The 26,178-nt window shown below is 39.8% G+C and overlaps 2 protein-coding genes across 2 annotated transcripts in view; one reads left to right on the plus strand and one right to left on the minus strand.

The window, feature by feature from the left end:
* Nucleotides 1-236: 236 nt before the first annotated feature.
* ANKMY2 (ankyrin repeat and MYND domain containing 2) lies at nucleotides 237-24,834 on the minus strand. Its single transcript, XM_036406134.2, has 10 exons — nucleotides 24,609-24,834; nucleotides 21,335-21,399; nucleotides 13,018-13,156; nucleotides 11,127-11,225; nucleotides 8,902-9,062; nucleotides 7,558-7,772; nucleotides 6,305-6,440; nucleotides 4,426-4,554; nucleotides 3,882-4,023; nucleotides 237-1,751 (listed from the first exon to the last, which is right to left on the minus strand). Exons 1-10 carry the CDS (start codon nucleotides 24,817-24,819, stop codon nucleotides 1,528-1,530), a joined length of 1,521 nt encoding a protein of 506 aa, XP_036262027.1. The 5' UTR covers nucleotides 24,820-24,834; the 3' UTR covers nucleotides 237-1,527.
* Nucleotides 24,835-25,021: 187 nt separating this feature from the next.
* Nucleotides 25,022-26,178, plus strand: part of BZW2 (basic leucine zipper and W2 domains 2) — a 56,144-nt gene continuing 54,987 nt past the window's right edge. Inside the window, exon 1 of the mRNA XM_036406153.1 lies at nucleotides 25,022-25,148. The gene's annotated coding sequence lies outside the window, so the exon portion shown is untranslated. The remainder of the gene's footprint in view (nucleotides 25,149-26,178) is intronic.

Below are 26,178 nucleotides of genomic sequence, written 5' to 3' on the forward strand. Positions count from 1 at the left end.
TGTGAGCCCCAAACGCTGTGAGTGGAACAGGGAGGCAGCAGCACTTTTGCATTCCCAGACCTCAGAGTGGAGGGTGACTACAGCATGACTACAGATCTGAGTTCCAGTCAGGCTTTTCTTGCCTGCCAGTTGTCCAGAAGTTAAATTTGTATACTCAAGCTACAGGAGTCCCCTGCATGTCACATGAGAATGTCACCATGTTACAGACACAGGAAACATAATTGCCACATAGCCCCTTTCTTTTAAAAAAATTCCCTTTATTCATCACAATCTACTAATCCTTGAAATTAAAACACAAGTACATTCCCTGCAAAGGTGGATTTATGTATCCTCACTCTTACAGTTTTGAGAATATTAAACAAAAACTTTAAACATATTAAATAGTAAAAAATTAAGAGTGTTTTCTCTGTTTTGAGGATGGTCCTTACTCCTCTAATTAGAAGAATACTGCTATTTTTAAAACACCACTGATTCAGCTGACAGTAAGACAGTCTCCAATTTTGCCATCCTTATGCAGCAAGTGATATTTTCAGTTGTGGCATTCCCACTGATTTCATGAGACACAGAAGTAAATCTGAGTGAAAAACAAAGTTGAGGGGAGCTATTTTCTAGATCTGGTATTTAGCTGAAAGCCGAAGTGAAATCCCAGTTGTTTCAATGCACGCATGAATTTTCTCATCTAATTCACTGTGACCAGTTCAGCATGAAAAATACTTAGCATTTTTTGTTTATGAAACAATTCACAAGCAACATCCCACTGTGCTCTAAGGCATCTTTACCTGAAAAATTTAGAATGCATTATTCCTGTCAGTCAAAATATTTTGAGTCATTCTGATCTTCCCTTCATTAGACTTTGGAATATTTCTGACCAAACCAATAGTGAAATACACATTCCACCATCAGCTTGAGAGACCTGGAACAGCAGTTTCATTTACTACAATTGCCACAAAATAAACATTATTTTTGTGCTCTCACTAGTCAAAAATATTTACAGTAATGTCATGAAAAACTGAGAATTCAGATGAGTATCTTCAGAAACTTAATTGCTACTGAATTCCTTCAGATAAAGCTTCATAAAGTGCTGGAAAAAAAGCAATTTAATAATTTGCCTTCCAGTGCTTTTAACTACATGTCTATGAACTTGCAGAAAAAAAATTTTGAATTACAATTAAAGTAAGTTTTAAGTTTGGAAAACATGAATAATCCAAATCAAATGCTGCTCATTTTTCACTATGTGGCTCATTAACCACAGAAACTCAAGAGTTTCACTAGGCTTATTGTTGGTATACATACAGATGGATCTATGCCACTAATTTTTAGCAGATAATAAATACCTATCTTGACAATTTGCAACAAAACTTGGAGTATTTATGGACAAAGTAGCTAGTATTCTATCTCTTGATGAACAGAGACATTCTGTCTTTTAAAAGAAGTCTTGCATAAGCCATGCTCCAAGAACTCAGATATGGTCAGCATAAAAAATTCTTTAGTACCCTTGAGAACTCTCAGTCCCTTCCTACCCTCTTCTTACTCCTCAGAATCTTGAATTTTTTGAAGATCAATGTCATCTAAGGCAGTTTCACTCTCCAGTGGACTTTCAGGCTGCAGGGCTAGTGCCTCCATCTCTTTGGTCAATTCAGGTTCTTCTGTTCCATCAGTAGGATGATTTGGATCCACGTTTTTTGTAGGATCTGGACCGGGATCTGACTGTTGTTCACTTGTAGAACTACCCTCTACTAGTTGCATTTCATCTGAACAAAAGAGAAATCACACAATTAATAAACACTGAACTCCTTTAAAAGCAAACATTTTTATTGTTTATTGAAAAACAATAATACTAGGATACTTTGTATCAATTACAGAAGTGATTTAATTAGAAAATCTTCAATGAAAAAACCCAAAGCACTAAAGCTTTGCTTAAGTTGGTAGAAGGTTACTCTGGAACTGGCCCTATACAAAGCTCTCATTAATTTATCTTCCATTTTTGCCAGACTACTTTTTTTTTTTATTATAGAGAGGAGCAAAGTAGGATACTATATTCTTTCAACTTTCAATTCAAACATGCTTTATTGACACTATTCCTATAACCAGCTTTTCAAAGAATGGCTGGAAAGCAGTTAAACATCGAGTACAAGTGGGGTTTGTTTTAAATCAAAAAGACATGGGCATGACTACATAGGAAGCATTTCTGCATAAAACAGACTGAAGAAATTATGTGCTTAAAAACAATGAACTTTGGTTGAAATGAGTCATCCTAAAATTCATAACTTGACTGCGTGGAACAGAATAAGCTATTGCACCTTTACGCTTTAAGCAATGTTTTCTGAGAAAACAAAATAAGTGTTAAATAACTTTTTTCACCTGATTCTACTAAGTAGGGCTTGCATGTTAGGACTTCTGAAAAGAAGGAGAGGAAAGCCTAATTGGGAGAAGTAGTTATATCTTGGTTTATTGTTCTCTGTTGTGATTGATAGCCAGCCAAGAACAGTCACAGTCAGCTGGCCACAGCCCTGCCAAGGTCTTACATGGCAGTGAGCTAAAAGCCTTCAGCACAGGCTGAAATGGGGACTTTCTTGACACTCACCCCTGTACAGCAGAAACACTTAAAGTTGCAGCTGTTGCATTTGTTTTTTTTTTTTTGATTATTACTTTCCTGATGTACAGGATTTGTAGGGGGTATTACTAACTTTCTGAAATAAAACTGCTGTTGATATGAAATGCTCTGATACTATACCATTCATAAGGTGACCTGAAGTTCAGATGACTTCAGTGTCTTACTAACAGTGCATAATTGGATAAGGTCTATAATGTGCTGGCTGTCTACTTGAATCAGTTAATGAAGATTAACATGTAGATAATGGAGGAGAAACATAACAAAAAATGTTAGCTTCCCTTTTTAGGCAGGAAGGGAGAAGAGCCATCCACCGAGATCCTGCCCCTCCCTCTGAAAAGGACAGCCCGTGAGGCATCACTGCTCACAGCCCATTATGTTCTGTTGTACTGGTATGCAATATATCCAGGGATTTCTAATATCCTTGCCTCCAATTTCCACAGTCATCCTGATCTCATGCAACAGCAGCTCTCATAACAGGATCAACAGAGGAAACTGTTGAAAACTTTAATTATTACTGATTTATTACTGATTTATATCCTGCTATTCTGAGTACAGCTGAAGTGAACAACATTACCATTGTAAGGCAACATGATTTGTGCAGTGCACTTCTACAATCCTTAAAACAAAGGAAGGGAAATCCAGTAAGTGGTAAAAGAGAAAAAGTGATTTCATCCCCTACTATCCTATTATTTCACTTGGAGAAACATGGGAAGGGGCAATACAGTGTTTATTAGGTTATTATGTTTTAATTACTTGTTTTTCGAAGGGAGAAAACCACCATGAGCAGTTTAAAGACTAATGCTTGCTTTCCTCACATTCGAAGCACACAACACAATTAACTTGATACTGTGATTATGAAGAGAAGTTTAATGGGAGATTTAACACCTATGTTAACCTTTGCAACTGGAAGGAGCAGGCTGCTTGCTTATTTTCCAACTTGTCTTAACACCTCCAACAAAACATAGAGTAGCATTAAAGTTCTGCACTAGCTTGATTTAAAGATCTGGATTTTGAAACAGTGCAGTGTAAATCAAAAGGCTTCCATTGTAGAAATCTGTGTAACTGCATCATTAAAAGCCACATTTGGAAAGCATACAGCATTTGTAAATTTAAAGGCCAGAATCCCAACAAACTCAGCTTTGCTGTTATGTTTCATCGAAGATTTTTCTCCCAACCTCAGCTGTTACAGTTTTAAGACCTGTTAAATTGCTCTTTGTGATGCAGTTAACATAGCATTAGTTTCAGCAAGGGAACAACAGATCCTAACCTTTCTTTTGCTTCTTTTCTTGTTTCCTTTTCTCTTTGGCAGCCTCTAGTTCTTGTTTCTCATGAATTTCCTTCAAGATCTTGCAGACCTTTTTGTGGGTAAACCAGTGTATTTTCTGGCAGTTCTGGTCACAGTACATCACCTGAAAGTTACCAGAGTTACCAATTAATTTTCATGTATGAAAAGAATTTCTTCGCATTTCTTAGTGCAGCAAGTCTATGTATAGTACTTAATGTTATTTTTAAGCAATTTTTAAGGTTATATGGAGTGGCTCTAACCTATATAAGAATCTATAAAGAGCAGTTTTTTATTAACTCTAAACATAGAGAATTTTTGCTCTTTCTTCATTCTTAAGCATACACGCTTGGAAATCCAAGTACTCCTTTGTAATTGTGAATTTCAGGCATCTTTCCCAGAAGTAGATGGCCTGAATGTCTTCAGTGCAGGCATGCATGTCATTCTTCCTAACTCTACACACACAGTGAATAGAGAAGCATACAAAATCCTCAGCACCTCAGTGCAACTATTTTTTTTTTATTCTTACCATTTTGCATACTGAGCATCTTTTGTCTGCTCCCTTTCCCCCACAGGTTGTACAGAATTCAGCATCCACAAAACCCACTTGGCCAGTAATCGCTTGTGTAAGCACAGAAAAAGCTGTGGGGTCAGAGCCCTGAAAGACAAGAGTGGAAATGAGATTAAAAGCCAGCACTGGTGCAGAGAGAGACGTGCAAGGGAAGACCAGAAATGATGAACACAAGTGTCAGTTTCACTGAAGCTGCTGCAGCAGTTAAAAACATAAAACCAAATCACAGAACTTCAACTAACATGTACAACTTAATATTTGTCTTTAGATAAACTTTTGTACATGAAGTTAAGGTAAGCCATCAGCTTCTGTAGTATTTCTTCTGTAAGTCATTAATAAACTCCACATTCTTTACATCTGTAGATCCTATGCAGCAGATTTTTGCAGCTCAGTCTCTGTGCTGGCACACAAAATAAATGTTTCATTTGTCACTGTTGTGCTCAGTGCACACAGGTGCTACAGACCAAATGGTCAGAACTTGAAATTTTCAATTATTTGCATATTACTATTTAGATGTTATTTGCAGCATCCTTCCCATGCAATGCAAGCAGTAAAGTTTAGGTAACCATACACTAAAACTATTCTTTTGGGCAATGATGTAAATATTTGAATAAAAAGCGCCAAGTTGTTCTGGCTCTAAGTAATTCCTTGAACTGTCAGACTACGATGGAATATGCACAATCATAACTACTATGACAACACTGAGATGCCCAGACTGAATCCAAGTAACTGTGCAATGACAAAGGTCAAAGGCTTCCACATAAATAAAAATTATAGTATGTCCTCCTTTCCAGCTCTGCATAATGGACAGAAATCCAATGGAATAAATCATCATTGCTTTAAAGGTATGGAAGACTGCAGCCTCCCCCAAGAAAAAAGCAACAGGAAAGAAAATGTTTACTCTAAAGCAGGTTGTAATGCATCACAATGGCTTATGTTTTCACACTGTGTTTATCTTCCTGGCTGAGGCAAACAGTAGAGATTGCACTAAGCCTCAGGACATTTTAGCAGACCTGGAGCCACTTAAGATGGAGGCTATTTTTAATTGGCTCTGAATAATCCAAACACGTCACAAGATTGTTCCAATTCCCCAGTGCTTGTGCGAACAACATCTCGCTCTCAGAGACCAGAGGGAACATGCTTAAAAAAGAACAGCCACTCTTGTGTAAAATTTATTATGAAGCAATAAATAGTCCTAAAATGAAGAGTGTGCTAGCAAAGACCTAAGAGGACAACTGAGGTTAGATTTTTAACTTGTAATTTTGATTTCCTAATTTAGATATATATTTTGCTGTACATTGCATCATCTTGGCTCTCCCTCTCTGTGATAAAAGGAACCCCATTGAACGTTTCTCCTTTTTCTACTGTCATATATTACCAACTTCTTGTGTACAACAGAACAAATGAATGCATTAGATCTAGGAAATTATTCAATCTTAAATTGAATTTAGACATTGTGAAAACAGAGTGCAAATTAAGGTTCATTTTCATCTGAATCTACCATTTCAATAAGTAAACTGGCATAGAAAAACTGAACAGACATACCAGAGGAGGAAAAGAAAGCTCAGAGACAAGATAAAATTGCATCAGTTTTCTTTAAAAGCGGAGGTGTTTAAGCATTTGTTATGGGCACATGAAAAGAATACTAGTTGAAGTACTTTAGAGCATATTCCTGCAATATGTAAAATCCAGCTCCAGAGTGTTTAGGACATCAAACCCTTTGCTTAAGCATTGCAGGGTTGTAATATGTTGCAGAAGCTGAGGACAGAAAGATGTCTCAATCTGGATTTACTATGTAAGTTACTGAGAAAGGATTTTCTTGACAGGAAAAACTTACTATTTCAACAGGAGCAATACTTCTCACAAGCTGCTGGAGCAACGTGGCTTCACAGTAAGGAAACTTCCGGATACTTTCTCGAATTAGCTTCTCTTGATACACAGGGAAACCATCTTTCTCTCTCCCTTTCAAGAGACTAAATTTTTTAAAATGCATGTAAAATCAGAAATCACATGGTAAATATTCAAGAACAAACACATATACCATACTATACTCTGTCCCCTTTCAGATTATAGAGAAGAATTCATAATAATTTGGCAACTTCATATGTTAAGTTCATATGCTAAAATGCAAATGGAAGTGTTTTTATTCTAATGCACAATTATTATTAAATACATAATATATAAATGCTCTGAAAGCAGGACTTACCAATTCAGCCACAGAGAAAAATAATAATCTATAAGTATACTATCTACTATCTACATCTGATTAAAATATCAAAATGCTTTGTGCTGTTTAAAAATGATCGTTGTAATAATAAACACTGATAAATGAACAATACCTTAAAACACAAATTCCACTTTATTATAGTAACATGTTATAGTCCTTACACCTCTTTAGCTACTGTTTTTTTATATAGATCACTGATAACTATTCAATCTCAGTATGTGAAAGCTGACTTCATAATTTATTTTCAGTCTCACAGAAGATTTCAGTAAAAATCCACAGTGGTGTATGGGGAATGTAGTCCTTCTAAAATTCAGCTCACTTTGACATGTACGATCAGGCAGCTGGTTTGTAACTCAGTAGATTTTGAAGATCTGTCTAAGTTATTTAAGAGGATAAGTTTCCTCCAGAGTCTGTGGGATTTGCAGTTCTCACTTCTTTAGGTGTTTTTGAAAAAAAAATCTCAACCTGCATGACTGCTGGAGAGCAAAAGGGCACAAGAAATGTTCCCAGATGGACACTGAGAAGTTCTTTTTTTCAAGCCTATCACTCCCCTTTTTTCTATCACACATTGCTGTCTGCTGCATCATGGTGCATATGTAAATGCCAAGTTCTAACCAGTTAAAGCAGAACTGAAATTCCAGGAATGTTTACTTTCTACCCAGGAAAGGACAGTGTCACTTCAGACACAGAAAAAAGGGAGACAGTGCCACCCTGAAGTAAATGCAGCTGGGATCACTTAACAAGTTATTTGCCATAGCCTTTATCCAAAACCATTCCAATCTATTCCTTCAGTTGTCTTTTTCCTAGTATCTGTAACACCAGGGCATACATGTGCTTTGAGACCTCTCTGTAGAAATACTCACCTTTTGATAAACCCATCTAGTTTATCCTCTCTCTCTTTTAAAAATGTGATACATTTCTGGAAGATGCAACTGATATAGTGCATTTTCATAGCAAGAACTTCATTCATGTCTTTCTGCTTCATGCATTTCTCACAAATGAGATCCAGAACCCTGTAACATTTCTGCAGTGCTTCTACTTCGGCCAACAGAGGGTTCTCTTTCACGAGCAACACAATCTAGAGATTGAAGAAAATGTAATCCAGTTAAGACTTGTGCATTGGTATTAAAGCTTATATAGCTCATTGTAGCTAAATTTCAGTGGAGTTTCTAATATTCTTCTACTTCTTTCTTATGCAGTCTTCCCTTTCTTTTCCTAGTCATTATTTACCATTCTTATTCAACATATTGTATTCATGGTTCTCATATAAGAAAACATTTACAACTAAGACTGGTATTAAAAATGTCAAGTTTGTTTTGTTTTGTTTTTTTTGAATAAGAACCTGAAGAATCAAAATTACTTCTAAAGAAAGTTATAGAAACTACACACACTATCCTAAAATCTCCTTCCTTTTGAACACTACAGTCTTGTATGGTTTAAGGACTTGTATGATGTAAGCAGTTTCACAGAACACATCACCTCACATAATTGTGGAGTACTTCCTCTAGCCTAGTAAAGCACTGGATAAAATAGTCTAAGAGGAAACTGTATGCTCTACTCACTCAATTAGCTGCCACTGGTGCACTACTGTCTCTGTGTATTGTAGATACCTGGCTGGAAACTGTTAACAAATGCTGGCCTTTGATTGGCAAGCCCAAGGAATTTGTTTTTGAATTTAGGTGTATTCATTTCTCTGAACTACACTGGAGGAGCAAACCATAAAAGACATTATTGTCAGCAATGTCCTGGGAAGTAAAATAAACATTCTCTTGCACATACTTTCAGAAACAGCAGCAGTGCTAGATGTTACTGTGGCAAACCAGTGATGAAGGTAAGAAGATATGTGCTGAGAAAAGCACTGAGAGAACAATGAGATTTTGTTAAGATAGGAAATTGTTGTATGTTTCCACTTCAAGTGGGGCTGAGTAATAAAGGCAAAAAAGACAGCTATTTATGGTTACTGATATAAGAAGTAAGAATCTCTCCAATCAAAGGTGTTAGTTCAAGATTCTGGTGTATACAAACACTGAAATAATTTTTTAATCACATCTAAACATTGAGCCTGCTTATTCCTCATTTTCAGAAGTAGTTGAATTAGCAGATAATGCTTTTGATCTCAGCTGAACTTGCAGAAGAGCAGAAGGCTTTCTGACGCAAATAAACTGCTCCCACACCAACAAATACATACAATTTACATATTACTCCACCTTAACAGGATGCATGTTGGTAGTAGTAATAATTTTATGCAGAGGCCCAGCTAACTTTACTGGCAGTTTTGGTTCTTTGTCTAAGCCTTGTGGTTTAGTGTAGTAGTCCAGCCTTTCACGTGGAAAGAAGTTGTTGATGACAGTCACACAATCATGTTGACCTAAAGGCACACAAGAAAAAAAATCACCAGTGAAATAATAACAAGGAAAAAAAAAACCAAAAACACCTAAACCCAAATGTAATATAAGCAAAACAAGTGAGAATTACCCACATGCAAAGGAGCTCTGCATGATATATTTTGCACTGCAAAGAGGCAACTCTTGTCATTCTCTTGTGTGTAGCTCTAACCTTCAGTAAGTGTTATTAACTAAGTGACTCCCAGCAGGGAAAGCCCTCATGAAAATTAATTTTGGAGATCCTGTCCACTTCCTGCATTCTCTTTCCCTGGTAAGCCACAACTAGGAGAACAGTAATTTCTCCCCAAATTATACTATACTAGTAGTCTCATATTGGTGCTATAATTTTTCAGGATAAGATTTTTCCACTTTGTACTTTTGAAATTAATGACATTTGCATTGAGATTCATAAGCTTTCAGACCTGCAAGCAGGTATTACTGTATTAACCTAAGGTGGGAGAAGTTATAAGAACAGAAGAGGTTTAAAGTTTACAAAAAATAAAAGGACTGTAATGAAAGTAACAGGATAAGAAAAGTTATACCCTCTTCTTGTTTTCTACATCTGACAATACAATGGATTACTTGACTAAAAGGAAAGTAAAACTTATCTTTTCTAGTTCAGGACCACATTCTTTAAATTGATTGATTTGTCTTGGCACTAATCCTATAATCAGCAGAAGACACAGCCAATCAAATTCCAACATTTAAAATCCTCCACTGTTTTAGAAGAGACAGTTCTGAGCTAATAGAGCACAGTGTAAGACAAATGACAAGGGAAGAAGTATCCTCACTTCCCACACACAGGCAGATGAATTAATGTTGATTGGACAAAGAATAAAAAAGGATCAGGAATAGATTCCAGACTTCTACAGAGCAGTGTATCTCAGTATGCCTGAAAATATTTATGCTACCTTGGTGATGTGATGAGATTTTAACAAGAATTCTCAAAAATTATATTGGAGATAATATTCCCCATTCACTCCATACAGCATCACATGGGAAAGACTCTCCAAGCCCAAAGGATAATTAATAGGAATAGATTTCTCTGATACTTAAATGAATAGTTAAGGTTTGGCTGCTTGAACCTCAAGTGAGCAATGTCAGTCTTTTCTTCTTTAAAACAGCAGAATAAGATAATGGAAACTGAAACAGCACTAAATCACTATTCAAGGAAGTAAATCTAAATGGCAAGGTAGCCTTGAATTCAGAACACCAAAAGGACTTGAAAGGGAATTCTCAGGCATTCAAACACCATGAGAAGGTTGTGTTTGAAAGAAAATACAGGTCCTCACTTTTGGGAAGCAATAGCTGTGCCATTGAAAATAACTCCACTTAACCTCATAATATTTTATCAATTCTCGCTGCTAGAGAAAAGCAGGACATTATGCCAGAAACCTAGTATGGTCAAGGAGGGTAAAAAAATTGAAAAGGGCTTATAAAAACAAACAAAAAAAAGACAAAAAAAAAGAGAAAAAACAACAGCAAAAAAGCCTATTGCATGTTTTGCCAGGGATTATTTCACATGCTGGAATGATAAATCTTTCTCTTATTCCAGTGAAGTCCAGGTCAGTAAGTAGTGACTGCCTCAGAAGAGGTTCCAAGACTTTCTCCCTCTCCCAGAAGCCAGGGAGAAGGGCAGGGGGTGGCATGCTGCCAGCACACAGCTGCAAAGCTCAGCTGAGCTCCTAACTCCTGGCACTACAGTCGTCCTTTCCCACAAGAGAAGCTCCAGTGAGCACTTGGTGCTGCACTTTGGATCCCTCCAGTGCAACCAGCTTCCTCTTACTATTTCCAAAGCAGTGACATTACAAAAACTTACACACTTGTGTAGCACCTGTTCTCACAGGTAAGATCATCTGTGTTTTTAGGAAATCAAACATGGGAATAGGACACAAATTGACTCTTACATGATGAGATGTGGAAAATAAAGCTCAACAACATGTCAGTTCAGAATAAGTCATTAAATAATGTTTCTCCAAGAAGAAGCATCAGACTCTAACACTTCACTTCTTTAGGAGTTTAGAAAATGATAATAATTTTCATCTTACCCACAAAAGCAGCCATCTGAGCAGCTGTCCTTCCCACAGAGTTGACAACATCAGTTTCTGCTCCAGCCTCTAACATCATCCAGGTGATTTCTTTGTTTCCTGAATTTGCAGGAAAAATATGGGGAATGAGCAAGGACAAATCAGAACTTGTAATTCTCTATGCTTCAGAAAAAGATGTACTGAATTTCTTGAAGACCAGGAACAACACTGAGAAAATGAATGCTCTTAATGTCATTATTTTAAGCATGAATTAAGAGAAAGGCATGTGCTTATTTAGAGTTCCAGCAAGTGTAACTCTGCTCTCTGTAATGCACATTCAGCTTCCTGTGGAGCTTATGGGAGTCCTACTCATGTAGCTCCACTAGAGGTTGATCCCTCAGCACAGCAGTATAGAAGGAAATTCTACTAATCTAGTTTAACAGTTCAACTACATTTGCTATTCTAAGAAGAAAAACACATTCAGGACTATGATGTAGCAGGAACACAGTGAACAGAACAGATTGTTCCTTTCTCCACAGTGGGAACTGGGTGTTCAGACTGGGCTAAATACCAAGTAAAATGGAGCTAAAATTTGATGGGAAGATTAGATGACTTAATTGGTGCCCTTCAGAGACTAAAAAAGGACACTTGTCACCACTCCTGCTGGTCCTGCTTTCAAAGGTATTCTTACTTTATCCATTTTTCTGCAGATGCTAAGTACAGAAAAGTGAATACAAAAAGGGCATGGTGGATGAAAATGAATGTTTAAAAACAAAGTCACTGCGTCAGTAGTGCTCATGTACCTTTTGTGCTCACAAATAACAGACTCTAAAGTCAACATTTAGAAGCTTTCACACCCAGGATGACAGGCTAAAAGCTCAGCTGTGAGAAAATGGTAAAAATACAGCATTTTCTATAAAATTGCAGTCATTTAACAGCCTCTTAAAAGTTTGTCCTCATCTATCTGCTGCAGCTGTGATATTGCTCAGTACCACAGAACACAGGAATTTCACAAATCTTTTTACCGAAGTTGTAGCTGAAAAACAATCAGATGATCTAGTTAGTTAAGGTTCATGCACGCACATAAGCCTTTTTTTAATATAAACTCTACCTGCTAAGAACCCTGACTCCCCTAGAATCTCATTTTTGCTAAGATGTAAGTGGCCTAGTAAAGAATATACTTAAAATAACCTAATATTCCCAAATCAAATATTTTCTCCAAAAGGAACAATGTTTTAATGTAGTGTCTTTTTCTCACTCAAGAAAATTACTATACCAGCCATCAGGGGAAAAGAATAGCAAGAGGAAAACTGCAAACCACCACTTGAGACAGGAGAAGATATATACAGCTATAAACATGCCCATGAGAAAAATAATAATGTAAGAGGAGAGTGAAAATTATTTTGGGAAAACATGGTTTTAAAATTTACTAAATACATTTTTAAAAGCCCACACAACAGTTGGAAAAATAACGTAGGAGAAAGACAAAATTTTGAAAATACTGGATTGAGAAGTCTTATATATTACCAAAAGCTACTGGTGCAGCATCATTTTCAGTGTAACACAGTCTAAGTAAACAAAATGTATCCCGCTGCACAAGAAAACTGTCCCAGGAAAGTGAATGCTAAGATCTCATACAAACAGGACAAAGTAGGTACAGGACAAGTAGACTGTATGCCTCAAGATGCTGAACAAAACAAATTTTTATATGAGTCTGAACAGAGGCTCTCCTGTTGCATTGCCCACAGGGTTTTACTGAACATGATGTAGCTGCATGGTTCATATAAATAACAGCAAACCTGAATAATAAAAGCATGTCAACACCTCTAAATTATTAAGTTATGGCAAATTATACCCATTGATGTCATAAAAATCAGTGATCTGAGTCTAGTAAGAAGTCCTGCAAAGTTACCTGAAAGTCCAGCAAACATCAAGGCGGTGTATCCATGCTCATGTTCATTGCAGTTTACATCAGCTCCGTGTCTCAACAGCAACCTGCACATGTCCACCTTCCCTTTGTAGGCTGCATGCATCAGAGGGGTCATGCCATGCTGGTAAAAGGAAGGAGAAGCAAGTAGCACACAAAAAAGAATGTTACATTTCTTGATCTTCATACCACTGATCATTTTTACTTGGCCATACATATTCAATATAACTACCAAAGCCTCACATAGTATTTTATTTACAAAAACCTTCACAAAATCTTCGTGAAAAAATATGGTTACTAACATGCAGTAGATTTCCATGTCAGTTTTCTTATGATGGTGTGCTATAGATTTGAAAACAGAGCATGGTTTAACAAATGAAAACCATTTACAGTCAATTTATCATTGTTCTTTTATGAAAGACATTAGTGTTGAAGACAGCTAATGTTTCTGCTAGTTGGAAAAGCTTGGTTTAGAAAATTTCTTAGATTCCTATGTTACTCTTTTCTCCCCTGCTGTGGCTTATATGATAAGCAGCAAGAAAATTAGAAATAGGCTCTTGTTGTTTTAAACATTACAAAGATTTTCAGTCTCTGAAACCCATCTTGCTCATTTTTAGTCATGATTACTGATAGTTTTGCCATCCACCTCTCTCTCACTTCTCCACCCTTTGGGCACTGTGTCCATGATCAGCCAGAGCTCTGACAGCCCTCATAAGGACACACAGCTCTTGTCAGACTTTGACAAACCTGGCTGGTTTGATCAACTGCCCCAGTACAAAAAGGATTCACTTCAGCATGGGAGGACTGAGGTGGGATTATAAAGGTAAAGCTGGGCAAACCAGAGGAAATTTTCAGAACTAGGGTGAACTGTTAGTGCAGGCTCTCTCTCTTCAAGGGCAGGGAGAAGCATGCTGCTGGTTGATAAAACTGCATTGTTGTACTGCACTAAATAGTTTATTTAGTTGTTGTTTTGCACTGGGTGATTGGAAATTTGTACTGAGTATGTTATGTCACGTTGATTGTTATTTCCCCTCTCTCATCACATGGTCTTTCCCTCATGCACCCCCCTGCTGTACCCCCTGGTGGTCTGGCCCCTGGTTGCCCCTCCCCTTGCCCCTCCTCAATGGTACCCCATTGGCTGCGGTCCTCTTTCCCCACCGCCATCCCCTCAGGTATAAAAGTCCACTGCAGGAATGTCACACCCTCCTTTACACCTGGGTGGGCACCAGAGCCGAAAGTGTCCATTCCCAAGCCAATGAACAGGACACTCGTCCCCACGTGGAGTCCATGTAAGACCATGTGAGCCAGAGTCCGGAGCTAGCCAGACTGGTCTCAAACAACAGCCCGAGATACACGGAATTCTTACACTGCATGATATTCCATTTTCAGAATATTATATGCTTTTTCCAATATGCTGTTTGTTTTCACTTAACATCAGGACAGGATTCATGTTATCAGCCAAGACACTTCAACTGTCCAAGAACACTCTCCAACACTGCATACCAGGGAGAGTGCTTTAGTCTGTCCCTCAAGAAAATCAAAAAGGTATTCTGTTCCTTTATTTGCCAATCAAGGCTGTGGGCTTGAATACATTCATGTACAACATTACTGCAGCTCTGTAAATGCATGGTAATGTGATACTCTGAAACAATGTAATTGTCAGTTTGAGCCTTAATGTATTTCTTGTTTCAATTTATGACTGAGTGAAACCCAAGTAAGTTTAATTTACCAGTATAATTTTCAAAAAAAATCTGAAGGTGAGGGAAATTGGAAAAGTTAAAAGTATAATAATTTTACGGTATTACAGTTTCATTACTCTCCATTCTAACTGAAAATAACAGAAAGTGCTTACTTGATGCATTATATTGTAGTAACCCACAAATTTTTGTAAACTGCAATATAAACTGACATTGAAGATCCAAAATACCTAAAGAGATCCCTTCATGAATATGAAACAGACTGCTTTTGCTAGATTTCATTTGGGGGTGTCTCAAATCTTGAATAAAGACTTTCTGTCCTACTATATAATATATTTTATTATATTACATTTCATAATGTTATATCAAAAGCAACTTTACAGGCCAAACCCAGTCTGAAGTCACAGTGAGGATTTGTCTCCTTTAGCAGCAGAGAAAGGTACTGCAGTAAGAGAATATAAACACAGCACAGTTTTTGATGGGGGAAAGATTTTTAAAAAACAATGACTTTTTAGTTTGGTTATATCTTGAAAGTCAGTTGTTTCAATTGAGATCTGAAGATTATATGACAAAGTAAAGAACTGCGATTGTCTTATCCTCTCCTCTCAGAAAACTGTTTTTTAAAATCCTTTGATTTAATTTTGGAAGTGTCAGGCCGTGGTGCGGATCAAAAAAACATATCAGGCAGAAAATATGTGAATGGTTGCTATAAAATTGGATTTGAAGTCACATTAATATCAGTTTTTCACATTCACAGCAAACAAAAGAGGGTCAGGCAAGACACAAATTTATCTGGAAATGCTGGGTATCCTGTATTATGTCCCTACACTGAAACTGGATTGACTGCAAATACTTTTCTCAGCCTGAATGTCAAAGACAGGTCCAGCAAGTCTGTTTTCTCACAGATGACATTTGGATTGTCAATACAATGTACTTAAAAGACAAAACTTGCAGATGGTTTATTAAGCATACAGATGAGACAAATTTTTTTTCCACTATGAAACATCAGATGAAGGATCCTTTTTCTAGCTGTACCATGCAACATTCTTCTGACCAAAAAAATCAAACTTGCTCCCCAGGACAAAAGTAAATCCTTCCCAGCTTTCTTTTTTTTGTAGGTATGTTACATGGTAACTTCTCTTCTGCAGGGCTGCAAGTATTTCCCGTATGTCTCGTCATTCATGAGGAATAGAGTTTGCTGGAGAGGCATTTTTAGAGGCATTTTTAGTGCCTCTAAAAACTACCTGGCACTTCTCTTGACTGGGTTCTCCAGCTCACCAACAAGGCCTCCCTGGCACAACAGGGCTTAGCCAGCCTGGCCATTACAGACCATCCTTCCCAGTTCCTCATGCTGAAAATAGCCCAAAAGCAGACTGAGGAATGGGATTCCAAGAACTGCTGCCATGGTGGGGAAGTCAATTGACTAAAAAAAACCCAAACAACAAACTATGGGGTCAGTGGAGGGTCAGACAGATGAGTACCAGAACCAGGGAGGGGTTGGAGTCTACCACCAGCACAAAGGAAGAAGAAAGCAGATCAATCTCTCTTCAGCATCCAGCTGAGGTGTGCTTGAACAGGATGAATAAAAACAAATTTATGAAGATAATAAAATGGAAAAGCAACCTTCTGCCTCCTAGGAAGTTTCCAACAAAACTCCTGCTCAACCTTTATCAACCAGAGGAATGGGGAAACACAGGACAGCTAGGGAACAGGAAGTGGGACAAACAAACAAACAATACACAGTATCTCCCACTCCAGTGACATGGCATATTTGGCACAAAACCTCTCAATTTTGTGAACATTTAAACACTCATACTGTGTAAGAACAGACATCATGTATGTATTGCTTTGTGGCTAACACGATGACAATTCCCCACTGAAGTAGCCACATAAACCTGGGTTACTCAAGCAAAAAGTGCAATCCACGCGCTCACAACGTTCCCATGCTCACTTCACCCTTCTTCTCAACCATGGAACCTTGCCAAGATGTGGCATACAGGCTAGATGACACTGGAGCAGTCCCTCAGCAGCTACTGGGGTACACTAAGGCATTGCACATGCAAGTACCAGCTATTTAAATAGAGAGGGAAAAGTAAAAAATAGGAAAGTGAAAGGGCTGTCATAACCCTAGCTGAGAAACTGCTGTAGACACTTGTATGCCAGCAATATTCAAGCATCCATCTCTCCCTTCTCCAGGGAGAACTGGAGAATTGGAATCATTCCTCCAATGAGGAATGTAGCCCCACATTAACACAGAAAGAGTGTCTTATTTTACCCTTCAGGTTCAGGTAACAGAAAATTATAAACAATACACATAACTTTGGGTTTGGCTTTCACTTGAGACAGTATTTGGGACATGGCTAAAAATGATGTAAAAAGAACAGGTGCTACAAGGCAGAAATACTTGTTGATGTATCTCTTCAAAAATCAACTCTCTTGTACTGAATGCTGTTAGTCTAGAAATACAACTTGACTCTTCACTGGATGAAAGCCTCTAGAAATTTCACCCTTCAAGCTTTTGAATAAGATTGCCCTTACACATCTTAAATTTTCTAAAAGCAGCATTTGGAAGGAGGTCAACAGCTACATGCACAAATAATTTTAGCTGTAGCTAAGTATGGACTAATTAGAATATGAAATACTGTTCAGTAAGTGTTGATCGCAGCTATAGTTCTCCTTTACAGTCATCCTGCTCAGCTGTTGGTTTCACATACATATGTAAACACATTAGATTCCTCTGATGATCTTTCAGTTCATCTGTAGTGATGAAAAGTTAAAGCCTACATTAATCAGCAACCTGAACTGAAACCAGATAATTCTTACTGGCAGTGGAATTTTCTTTGGTTTGTGTATTTTGAAGTATTATGTAAAAAACATCAGAAGACAAAACCCTTCCTCCTCAACAAAGGCCAAGGATCTGGCATTTTCTGCTAGCATAGGATTTTGACACTAGAATAGCAAGACAGATTACCTGAGGAACCCTCCATTGAACATCCTCACTATGAGTGAAGCTACTCACATCTCAGCCAGGAATAAGCAGGCTGCTGCTGTAATTCCCAGGAGGTGTTTGGTTCTGTAGCATAGAGAAACGGTCTGTTTCTAAATGATCTATTATCAAACTGAACAGCTGAATTACCAAACTAGAGGAAAAAAGTAATGCTGCTAATGCCAGATGATAGTTCTGTAAGAAGATTATGAACAACCTTACAGTTATTTTAAATAGAGAAAAATGATGTATTTTTCAGGTCAAGTCTGTTGGCTTGATCTGCAGAAAACAGGGGATATAGTAGTCCAATACTCCTTTGCAACCTTCACTACCAACATGACCAGAGGAAACTTCCACAGTTGGAAAACTCATGTGCTTCCTCGAGCCTGCCTTTCTATAACAATCTGAAATATTTTAGCCACATGCTGCAGATGAAGTTCAAGTCAGCTAAGTGCTGACTTGAAAAAGTCACAGTATTTACAACCTCTGTGCTCTCAGGGGAAAGAAAAGTTCTGAACACTTTCTCCAATACTAAGTTTCCAAATTATCAACCACTCCATTAAAAAAGGACTAAGAAGTGTGCATTTAAGTTAAATATATTTGATTTTATTTTACATCCATTTCTACAGCCCATCTATTTGTTCCAATATTTGAGGACACCTGAACTTAAATGTCCCTGAAGTTTTAAAGTTGCCAAACTGTTAAAGACCAGTTTTGCAGAAAAGCCATTGCACTTGTTTTCATAAAGACAGTGATTAAGACACAACAAAACAATTGATTTGGTCAGAAAGGGTGCTGAGAAAAAACAGGACTGTATCTGCTGGATATCTGCAACCTTCTGGAAGATGGACATCTGGGAAACTCATTTGAGTGAAGGGATCTTACTCTGTGCTGACACTCCCAGCAGAGCTTGGCAGACAGCAGGACGTGAAGGGTATGAGGGAGTCTTGGAACAAGGGCAGGAAAAGCAAGCAGACTTAGAAAGTAATTTTTTTTTTTATTTTTAAATACATGTACCAACAGCAGAAGCAATGCTGAAATACTGCATCTAGCTCATATGTACATTTTTAAAGTAAGAAGCCGAAACAACTGGAAAGGATTTGAAAAAGAGCCACTATTATAGCTCACTTGCTGCAGAAACATAACTTTAGGCAAGATACTTAAAAGGTCACTGCATCTGGAAGATGTTAAAATGTGACTTGGTCCTTGTCTAAAGGTACATAGAGAAAAGACAGCTGATTGTTAGTAGTTTTTAATCTATAAGAAAGTGGATCCAAGTAATTAGAATATACAGTCAAACCAAAAATGAAAGGAACAGATTATGTGTGGGTTCTTTTTAAATTAGGAAGTGCACCATATAACAAACTGCTTCTGATGCTGTGAATTCTTCAGCCCAAAATTACTAAATTGTGATTGCATGCTTGCTGTACCACAGCTAGAAGACAGAATTACATTCAACCTGGGCTCATTCTGTGGATTCTCTCATGTAAAAAAAGTCCTCAAGGATGGAAATGAGTTCCTAACTGAATTGAGCTCCCACTTTAATAGCAAAGCATTCCATCTTCAGGGCTTCCTTACTTCTTAACATTAACAAAATAAGTAACAGTAGTAATGTAAATGTGAATTTCAAGATAAGCAACTTAGGCAATAGAGAAAAAAATAAGATCTGATGCACTGAGAGCAGTCTCCAGTTATGGCAACAACAAACAACAGACTAAGCTGATGTTTAACTGGGATTTCACACAATCTTACTTACGTATAGATATTAGAATAACACATTGGAGCAAAAATGGGTTATAAAAGAAAAATTGTAACACTAAAATAGCTGATGGATTTAGGAAACCTGAACCCTCTCTTGTTTAATGTGCATGATTACACACCATTCTTGGGAGTAAACAAAGAGTCTGCAAGAAGCCCATTGCATAAAGTTTTATGGGCCTTATTTGTATTTAGTCAGATAGGAGCCTTAGGTAAATACTGTTAATACTATTTCTTCTACAACAGTATCCTGAGGCATAACTCAGATACGGTTTTTTGAATAAGCCACAATCCTTTTAACACTAATCCTGGATGTTGCACTAATACTGCAGCAATGCTGCCATCATTGAGCACAACCAGCAATTACACTTAAGGAAAACCTTTTGATGTCCATACAATAAAGCACACTTACAACCAGACTTATATTGGGTCTTGGGTTCCTAAAGTTCACTGTAAAGCTTGACTAGTTTTACAGAAACTTGTTGAAAGTCATACAAAAGAAACTCAGGTTTAGTATTTAACTTAAGAACAATCAGAAAATTATCTGTTGGGAGAAAAAAAAGGCTAACAATATCCCATGAAGATACCTAGTAGAAGTGGCAATTTTTCTCCATTCAGCATTTATGAGGCCACATCTACAATATACCCTGTCCATTTTGAGCCTTCCAGTACAATAAAGACATGGATAAACTGCAACAAAATCAATGGAATACCACCACTACACGGTAGGAACCTGAGCACTTGTGCAGTGAGGAGAGGCTGCAGGAGCTGGGCTTGCACAGCCTGGAGAAGAAATGGCTTTTGTGGGACCCAACAGCAGCCTGCCAGAGTTTGTCTTCTCAATGATCTCCCTGCCAGGGAGATCACTGAGAATACAAACTCTTCAGTTATGGTGGTAGGAGGGCAAGAGACACTGAGCCTGAGCTGAGGTTCAGACATAAGTGAAACACTTTTTCATCAAAATCACAGTAAGAGTAGAACAAGTTGTCCAGAAATTTTTTTTACAGTCTCCATCCTTAGGGATTTACAAGGCCAGACATGTCAAAAGTCAAAGCAATCTCATCTGACCCTGGAGCTGAAGCTGCTTTGAGTCAGAGGCTGAACTAGACACATTCCCAGAATTTCTCAGTGATACCTATGAAATTACAAAGCTGTGAAAACAACCACAGATTAACATTTAAATTGATAAATTACACATAGATTTAACATGCATGATGAGGAATTAGTTTTGCTTGCATGTTACATTTCATATTAATGTTGCATGCATTAAAAAAACATTGTAGAAAGAAAAATAAGAGGAAACATGAACATCACATAAGGTTCCTTACTCCACAAACTTACTCCCACCTCCAGGTAGCACTTCAGGATTTAATCTACACGTTTACCACACCCACTTGTATAAAAGGCTGTGCCTCCATTTCTGATCGAGCTACTCACCCTCCAAGTATGCCCACGAGACCCGAGCATGGGATGGGGACTGGACAGGTGCTGTGCCTGCCACAGAGGGACGAAGCAGAGGGACTTCACTGCTTGTGAAGGTGACAAGAAGTCAGGGAGCACCCCCACGTGTTTTGCTGCAGCATTTATCTTACCTTACAGACAAAGCTCTGGCTGGAACTTGAGACAAAATACAGTGTAGTACTTTAAGTAACATTAATCTTTAACCTTTCTTTAAAAAACAGTAAGAACTCTTCAAAGGTTCATTTACTCAGCTGCATGCTGGAAATATCTTGAGAGTAACTCTGATTTTCAGGGCCATAGCAACTGCTGTTAGAAAAATGTTATTTAACAACAGGAAGGCCTTCACACCTAGCACTTTCCTTATTAAACTCAGTATAATGATTGCACAGTTTTGCAGTACCTCATCCAGGCAATTGACACGGACATTCTTGCTCCCCAGCAACCTTCCAGCCTCCTCAGTGTTTCCTTTAAATAAAAAGACACAAAGAGAAAAGGGGGTGAGAAATAGAATAAACTGAGAATCTGGAGGAAAATGCTAATTTCCATTTCTCATTAGAATCAAAATCTTTGTATGGTACCTGCTTAGGATGTAGACTAACCACCAGTAAATTAACTGCACTTAGTGAAGAAGCTTAGGAATGAACATGTTATGTTCTAGAAGCTAAAAGCCAAGAACTCACAACATCAACGAGCAGTTGGAAAGCACGAACTACAAGTAAATATCCATTTTTTGTGAAGTAATTGACCTACGCACACAAAAATTAGACACTCACATAAACAGCACATGAACAGCTCCAAATGAGTATCATGATACTGAGCATTTTAATACATTTTGTGCTTTCATCTCTTCTGAAGCCTCTTTTGTCTAAAAGAGCTGTCTACATTCTCAAAAAAAGAAATTACCTCACTTTAAAGACTTTTTGGTTTGAATGAAACATGCTTCATCATTTACTCACATCATTTTTCCTGTTTCAATTTGAAATTTGCAATGTATCACATTCACAGAAGTGGAATGAATTTGCTTTTGCTATTAGAGAATAGAGATAGAAAGGACAAGGACCCAGCTAGCTTGATCATTGACATTTCTAAAAATTGCCAAACGCATAAGTAGACTGAAGTCTGAAAACAACGCGCCAGGAAAAACAGGCTACGCCTGTTTTTCAACTCTACTGTCCTACTATTTTTTAATTCATTACCAAAATCCTTTTGGCTAAGCCACAGGTCTAAGGACATGATTTAAAGCCAATTGCAGGACTATTCAGATATTGCCAACATAGCTTCTCCAGGCACAAAGAAACAAAAGAACATTCCGTGAGTCTGAGTTTAGAGAATATTATTGCAAATTAACAGAAACTTCTAATTACTGATTCAATCATCAGCAATGCTCTTTCAGCAGTGAGGTGCTTAATAAAAATAAGGACTGCATCACTTATTTTAATTATTTTCATGTTTATCTTCACTCTTTCAGAAGTCATCCAGCAATGTTTCAGCAAAACAGCTCTTGCAACTTCAGTTTTGGCTAAAAATCCCATTGAAATACTAGAAATAATTTATTTGCATAAGGCTTTTTGATGTGGTTTAACTACACTACATGGGCTTTTATCATTTTTCTTTTAATTCATTAATTTCAGGAAAAAAGGACAATCACCTGAGTCATCTCACACACTCTAATAAAGACTCCTGACTGACAGTCATGGAACCATGAACTTACTTCCCCAGACATACCTATATTCTAAACATGTTAGAAGCTTCTTACAAACTGGATCAGTTTTCAGAAGAATATCCCAGCCAAAGAACAAACATCAGTAAGAGAATGTCTTCAAGGGGTGATCTTCAAGTAAATTTTAATACAAGAAAAGCAAAGTTGCATTTACAAACTCAGAGTTCCGTATGACAAAACATTGAAGGATTTTCAAACAAGACACTAGATTGATGGAAGTCAGACTTCTAGAATTGGCCAGAGGTAAAAGTTGGAGCCAGGCTCCTCATAGTGGTGGCATGGTATGAAGCCAAGAGGTAACAGGCAGAAGCTGAAATAAAAGGAAGCTTCAGACTGGAGACAAGGAAAAACACTTTCACTATGAACCCAGTAAGGCAAAGAGATTGCCCAGAGACACTGTGCAGCCTTCTTTCCTGGAAGTTTTCAAGGCCTGATGGGATCACATTTGACCTCACAGCTGATGTGTTTTGAGCAGGAGGTTGGCCTAGAGACCTCCTGAGGCCTCTTCCAACCTGAATTATCCCATCACCCTAATCAGAAGCATCAGGTAAGTTAGACACAGGTTTCTGCAAGACCAAGGTCTGAAACTCTTATTAAAGTGAGTCAATCAAACTGGTTCTGGTCCACAATGAATTCACTGCTGACTGTCCTACACTTGTTGTTGTGAACTTTTTAGTACAACTCAGAGTGAAGCACCAAAACTGCAGTAAAACTTTCTTGGGTTCAAATTGCCTGGAAACTACACATAGAAATGCACAGAACACAAGGTGTTTGTAGTTTGCCTCTAACTAATGAACATTGCTCATGATTTTCAAAATACCAGTTGGAGGGTAACTATTTTGTTGGGGGTTACGAAATTCACATTGCTGGACCAGGAAACCCAAATGACAGAAAGTTCCCTGGCAACGAGCATGTGTGACAGACAGTGCGATGAAACCATGACACTCACATGGAATGCAAAACCACACAACGGTCAGGTTAGAAGGGACCACAGTAGACTGGTATCTGGTCCAACCTCCCTGCTCAGGCAGGCCCAGAGCACATGGCACAGACTTGCATCTGAACAGTTCTTGAGTATCTCCAGTGAGGGAGACTCCACAACTTGCCTGGTTAATCTGTTCCAGTGTGTGGTCAACTACACAGCAAAGAAATCCTTCCTCTTATGCAAGTGGAATTTTCTGTGCATCAGTTTCTGCCCCTTGCCTCATGTCCTGTTGCTTGGCACCACCAAGAAGCACCAGGCTCTATCATCTTGACACCCTTCCTTCAGAGAGACATTGATGCCCTCTCCTCTCCTCTGCTCTCCTCTCTAAGAGGACAATATAAGATACTAAAAGGAATAGTAAAATAGAACATTATAAGGGATAAGAGGTGCACCCCAAACAAGCTCAAGTGCTAGCAATGTGAGAATAACAGGTCTGCAAAGACGCCCTTGTTTGGCAATAGCACATGGGAAAAACCTTACAGCACGCTAGAAGACTGCATTACCCCCAAGAAAACTTTTTTTTTTTTGGCAGTGGACATTAACACCAATAATTAGGCAAATATAAACAGACATTACCGATAAGATACAAGCTTTCCTTGGCAGAGTTAGACCCGCCCAGCGGAGCTTCCCCAGCCCCGCAGCACCGCAGCGCGCCCCCCGCCGCACTGCCCGGGTGTCGCGGGCCTGCCCGAGAGGGGAGCGCCGCTCCGCCCGGGAACAGCCGCTCTCCCTCCCCGCCCGGGAGAAGGGTGACGGCCCGAAGGCGGGGCGGGAAGGCAGCGGCCCTCAGCGCCGTGACCCGAGAAGCGCGGCCGGGGGCGAGGGGAGCCCGCGGCAAGCGGCCGCTAACGGCGCCTCACCCGCCGCCCCCAACGTGCGGGGACACGAACCCCCTCCCGGGGCACGGCCAGCGGGGCCCGTGGGAGCTGCGGCCCGGGGCCGCGAGCGGCGTGGGCCGGGAGGGCTCACCTGTGGCGATCACTGCCAGCAAGTCCTTCTCCTCCGCGCTCAGGTCGCCTTTCCTGGGGGGAGCCATCGCGACCCCCGCGCAGGGTAAGGCGGGATCAGCCCGGGACGGCGCCCGAAGCGCCCCCGCCCGCGGCACCGCCCCCACCCCGCTCCTCACGGGGCCTTCCGCCCGCAGCCCCGCCCTGCCGGGGCCGACTGCGGGGCGAACCATTCCTGCCCAGGGATGGGGGGCACTGCGTGCCAGGCTCTCGTCCTCCGCCAGCTTCCCACGCGGTGCTGCCAGAGAGAAGGAGCCTGTCCGCTTTTACCCCTTGTTTTCAAGTTGAGAAACGTGTTATGCTTTTCTTTTTGGTCCCCTTTTTGGCCTCTCCGCGGCTCCTTTGTTTCTCCTCCCCGGGGAGGTGCCGGCAGTGGTTTGGGCGGGCGGAGGCGCCCGTGTGTCAATGTGTCCGTCCTTCACTCCTCCATTGTCTCCCGCCGTCGCCGCTGCCGTCGCGCTCGCTCGCCCTCCCCGCCCCGGACCGCGCAACCACCGGACAGGTGCGGCCGGGATGGGGAGAGCGCCGGGCGGGAGCCCCGCCATAGCCCCGCCGTAGCCCCGCGGCCGCGCTGCCCAGGCCACGGTGGCTGCTGTGGGGCAGCTCCGGCCGGGCGGGCGGGCGGGCGGGCGCGGCGGCCATGGCGGGGCAGGGCGGGCGGCGGCGGCGGCATAGCCCCGGTGTGGGTGCTGGAGCCTGGCTTCGGAAATGCCGCCGTTCGCGGGTTTGCGGAGCACCGGCGGCACCCGGTCCGCTGCGGGAGGGCGGCTGTGCGGGCTCTTGTGCACGCCGGCCCTTCCTGCCGTGCTCCTGCCTTCCTGCCTTTTTATGGCATCGGTTGGTCGGGTGGTTGGGCTTTTTGTTGTTTCATTTTTTTCCAGGCAGGAAGAGCGTTTTGTTCGGCTAAAGCGGCCGAATGGAGCCGTGGTCGTGCCACGGCATTGTGTCTGCTGGAGGAAGCGGGCGCTGATGGATCGGGAGGGGAAGGAACGCGCTCAGGGTGTTCGGAGCGGTGCCTTTTGTTGGCGCCTTTCTAAAATTAAACTGTTGGTGGAAAAATAATCTTTGTTACAGATCCAACTTTCCACTATTCCAGTGGAAGCTCGGTAGGCACAAGGACCTGTCCCCTCCAAGGGACAGAGACTGAGGTTTAACATCTTTGATTTTTGCCTGTGTTTATACCAGAGAAAAGAGCAGGACCCTGATACTTGATGCTGACTTTTACCCTCTTTTGTTCTACTCTTAAATGTGTATTTTTTGTATCCTTCCTTTTAAGGAACCCTCTTTTCCTGTAACTAATTTTTGAAGGCATGGCTTTATCAGCAAGACGAATTTTTCCGTTCCTTAGTACTTGCAGGTCTCATACTGAAATATTTAAATACGTTTTGGAATTTCTCTTTCTAATACTGATTTTGTTCTCTATTTTGATACCTGTAGATGACTTTTTGACTGATTTTCAGAAATGGTGAAGTCTCTCTCATTAGAAGAGCATACTTTCTGAATATAGTGTATCTTTGTAACTATTTGAGTAA

Source organism: Molothrus ater, chromosome 1 (assembly GCF_012460135.2).
Source record: "Molothrus ater isolate BHLD 08-10-18 breed brown headed cowbird chromosome 1, BPBGC_Mater_1.1, whole genome shotgun sequence".
Lineage (NCBI taxonomy): Eukaryota > Metazoa > Chordata > Aves > Passeriformes > Icteridae > Molothrus > Molothrus ater.

What these genes read in the sequence shown, in the direction of transcription:
- ANKMY2 (XM_036406134.2), bottom strand. Translation starts at nt 24,819, where the DNA reads ATGGTTCGCCCCGCAGTCGGCCCCGGCAGGGCGGGGCTGCGGGCGGAA. An exon ending in GTGTCAATTGCCTGGATGAG is followed by an intron (nt 13,157 to 21,334) that starts GTACTGCAAAAC and finishes TCCTTTTACCAG; the next exon opens with CATGGCATGACCCCTCTGAT. An exon ending in TCAGATGGCTGCTTTTGTGG is followed by an intron (nt 9,063 to 11,126) that starts GTAAGATGAAAA and finishes GTGTGCCTTTAG; the next exon opens with GTCAACATGATTGTGTGACT.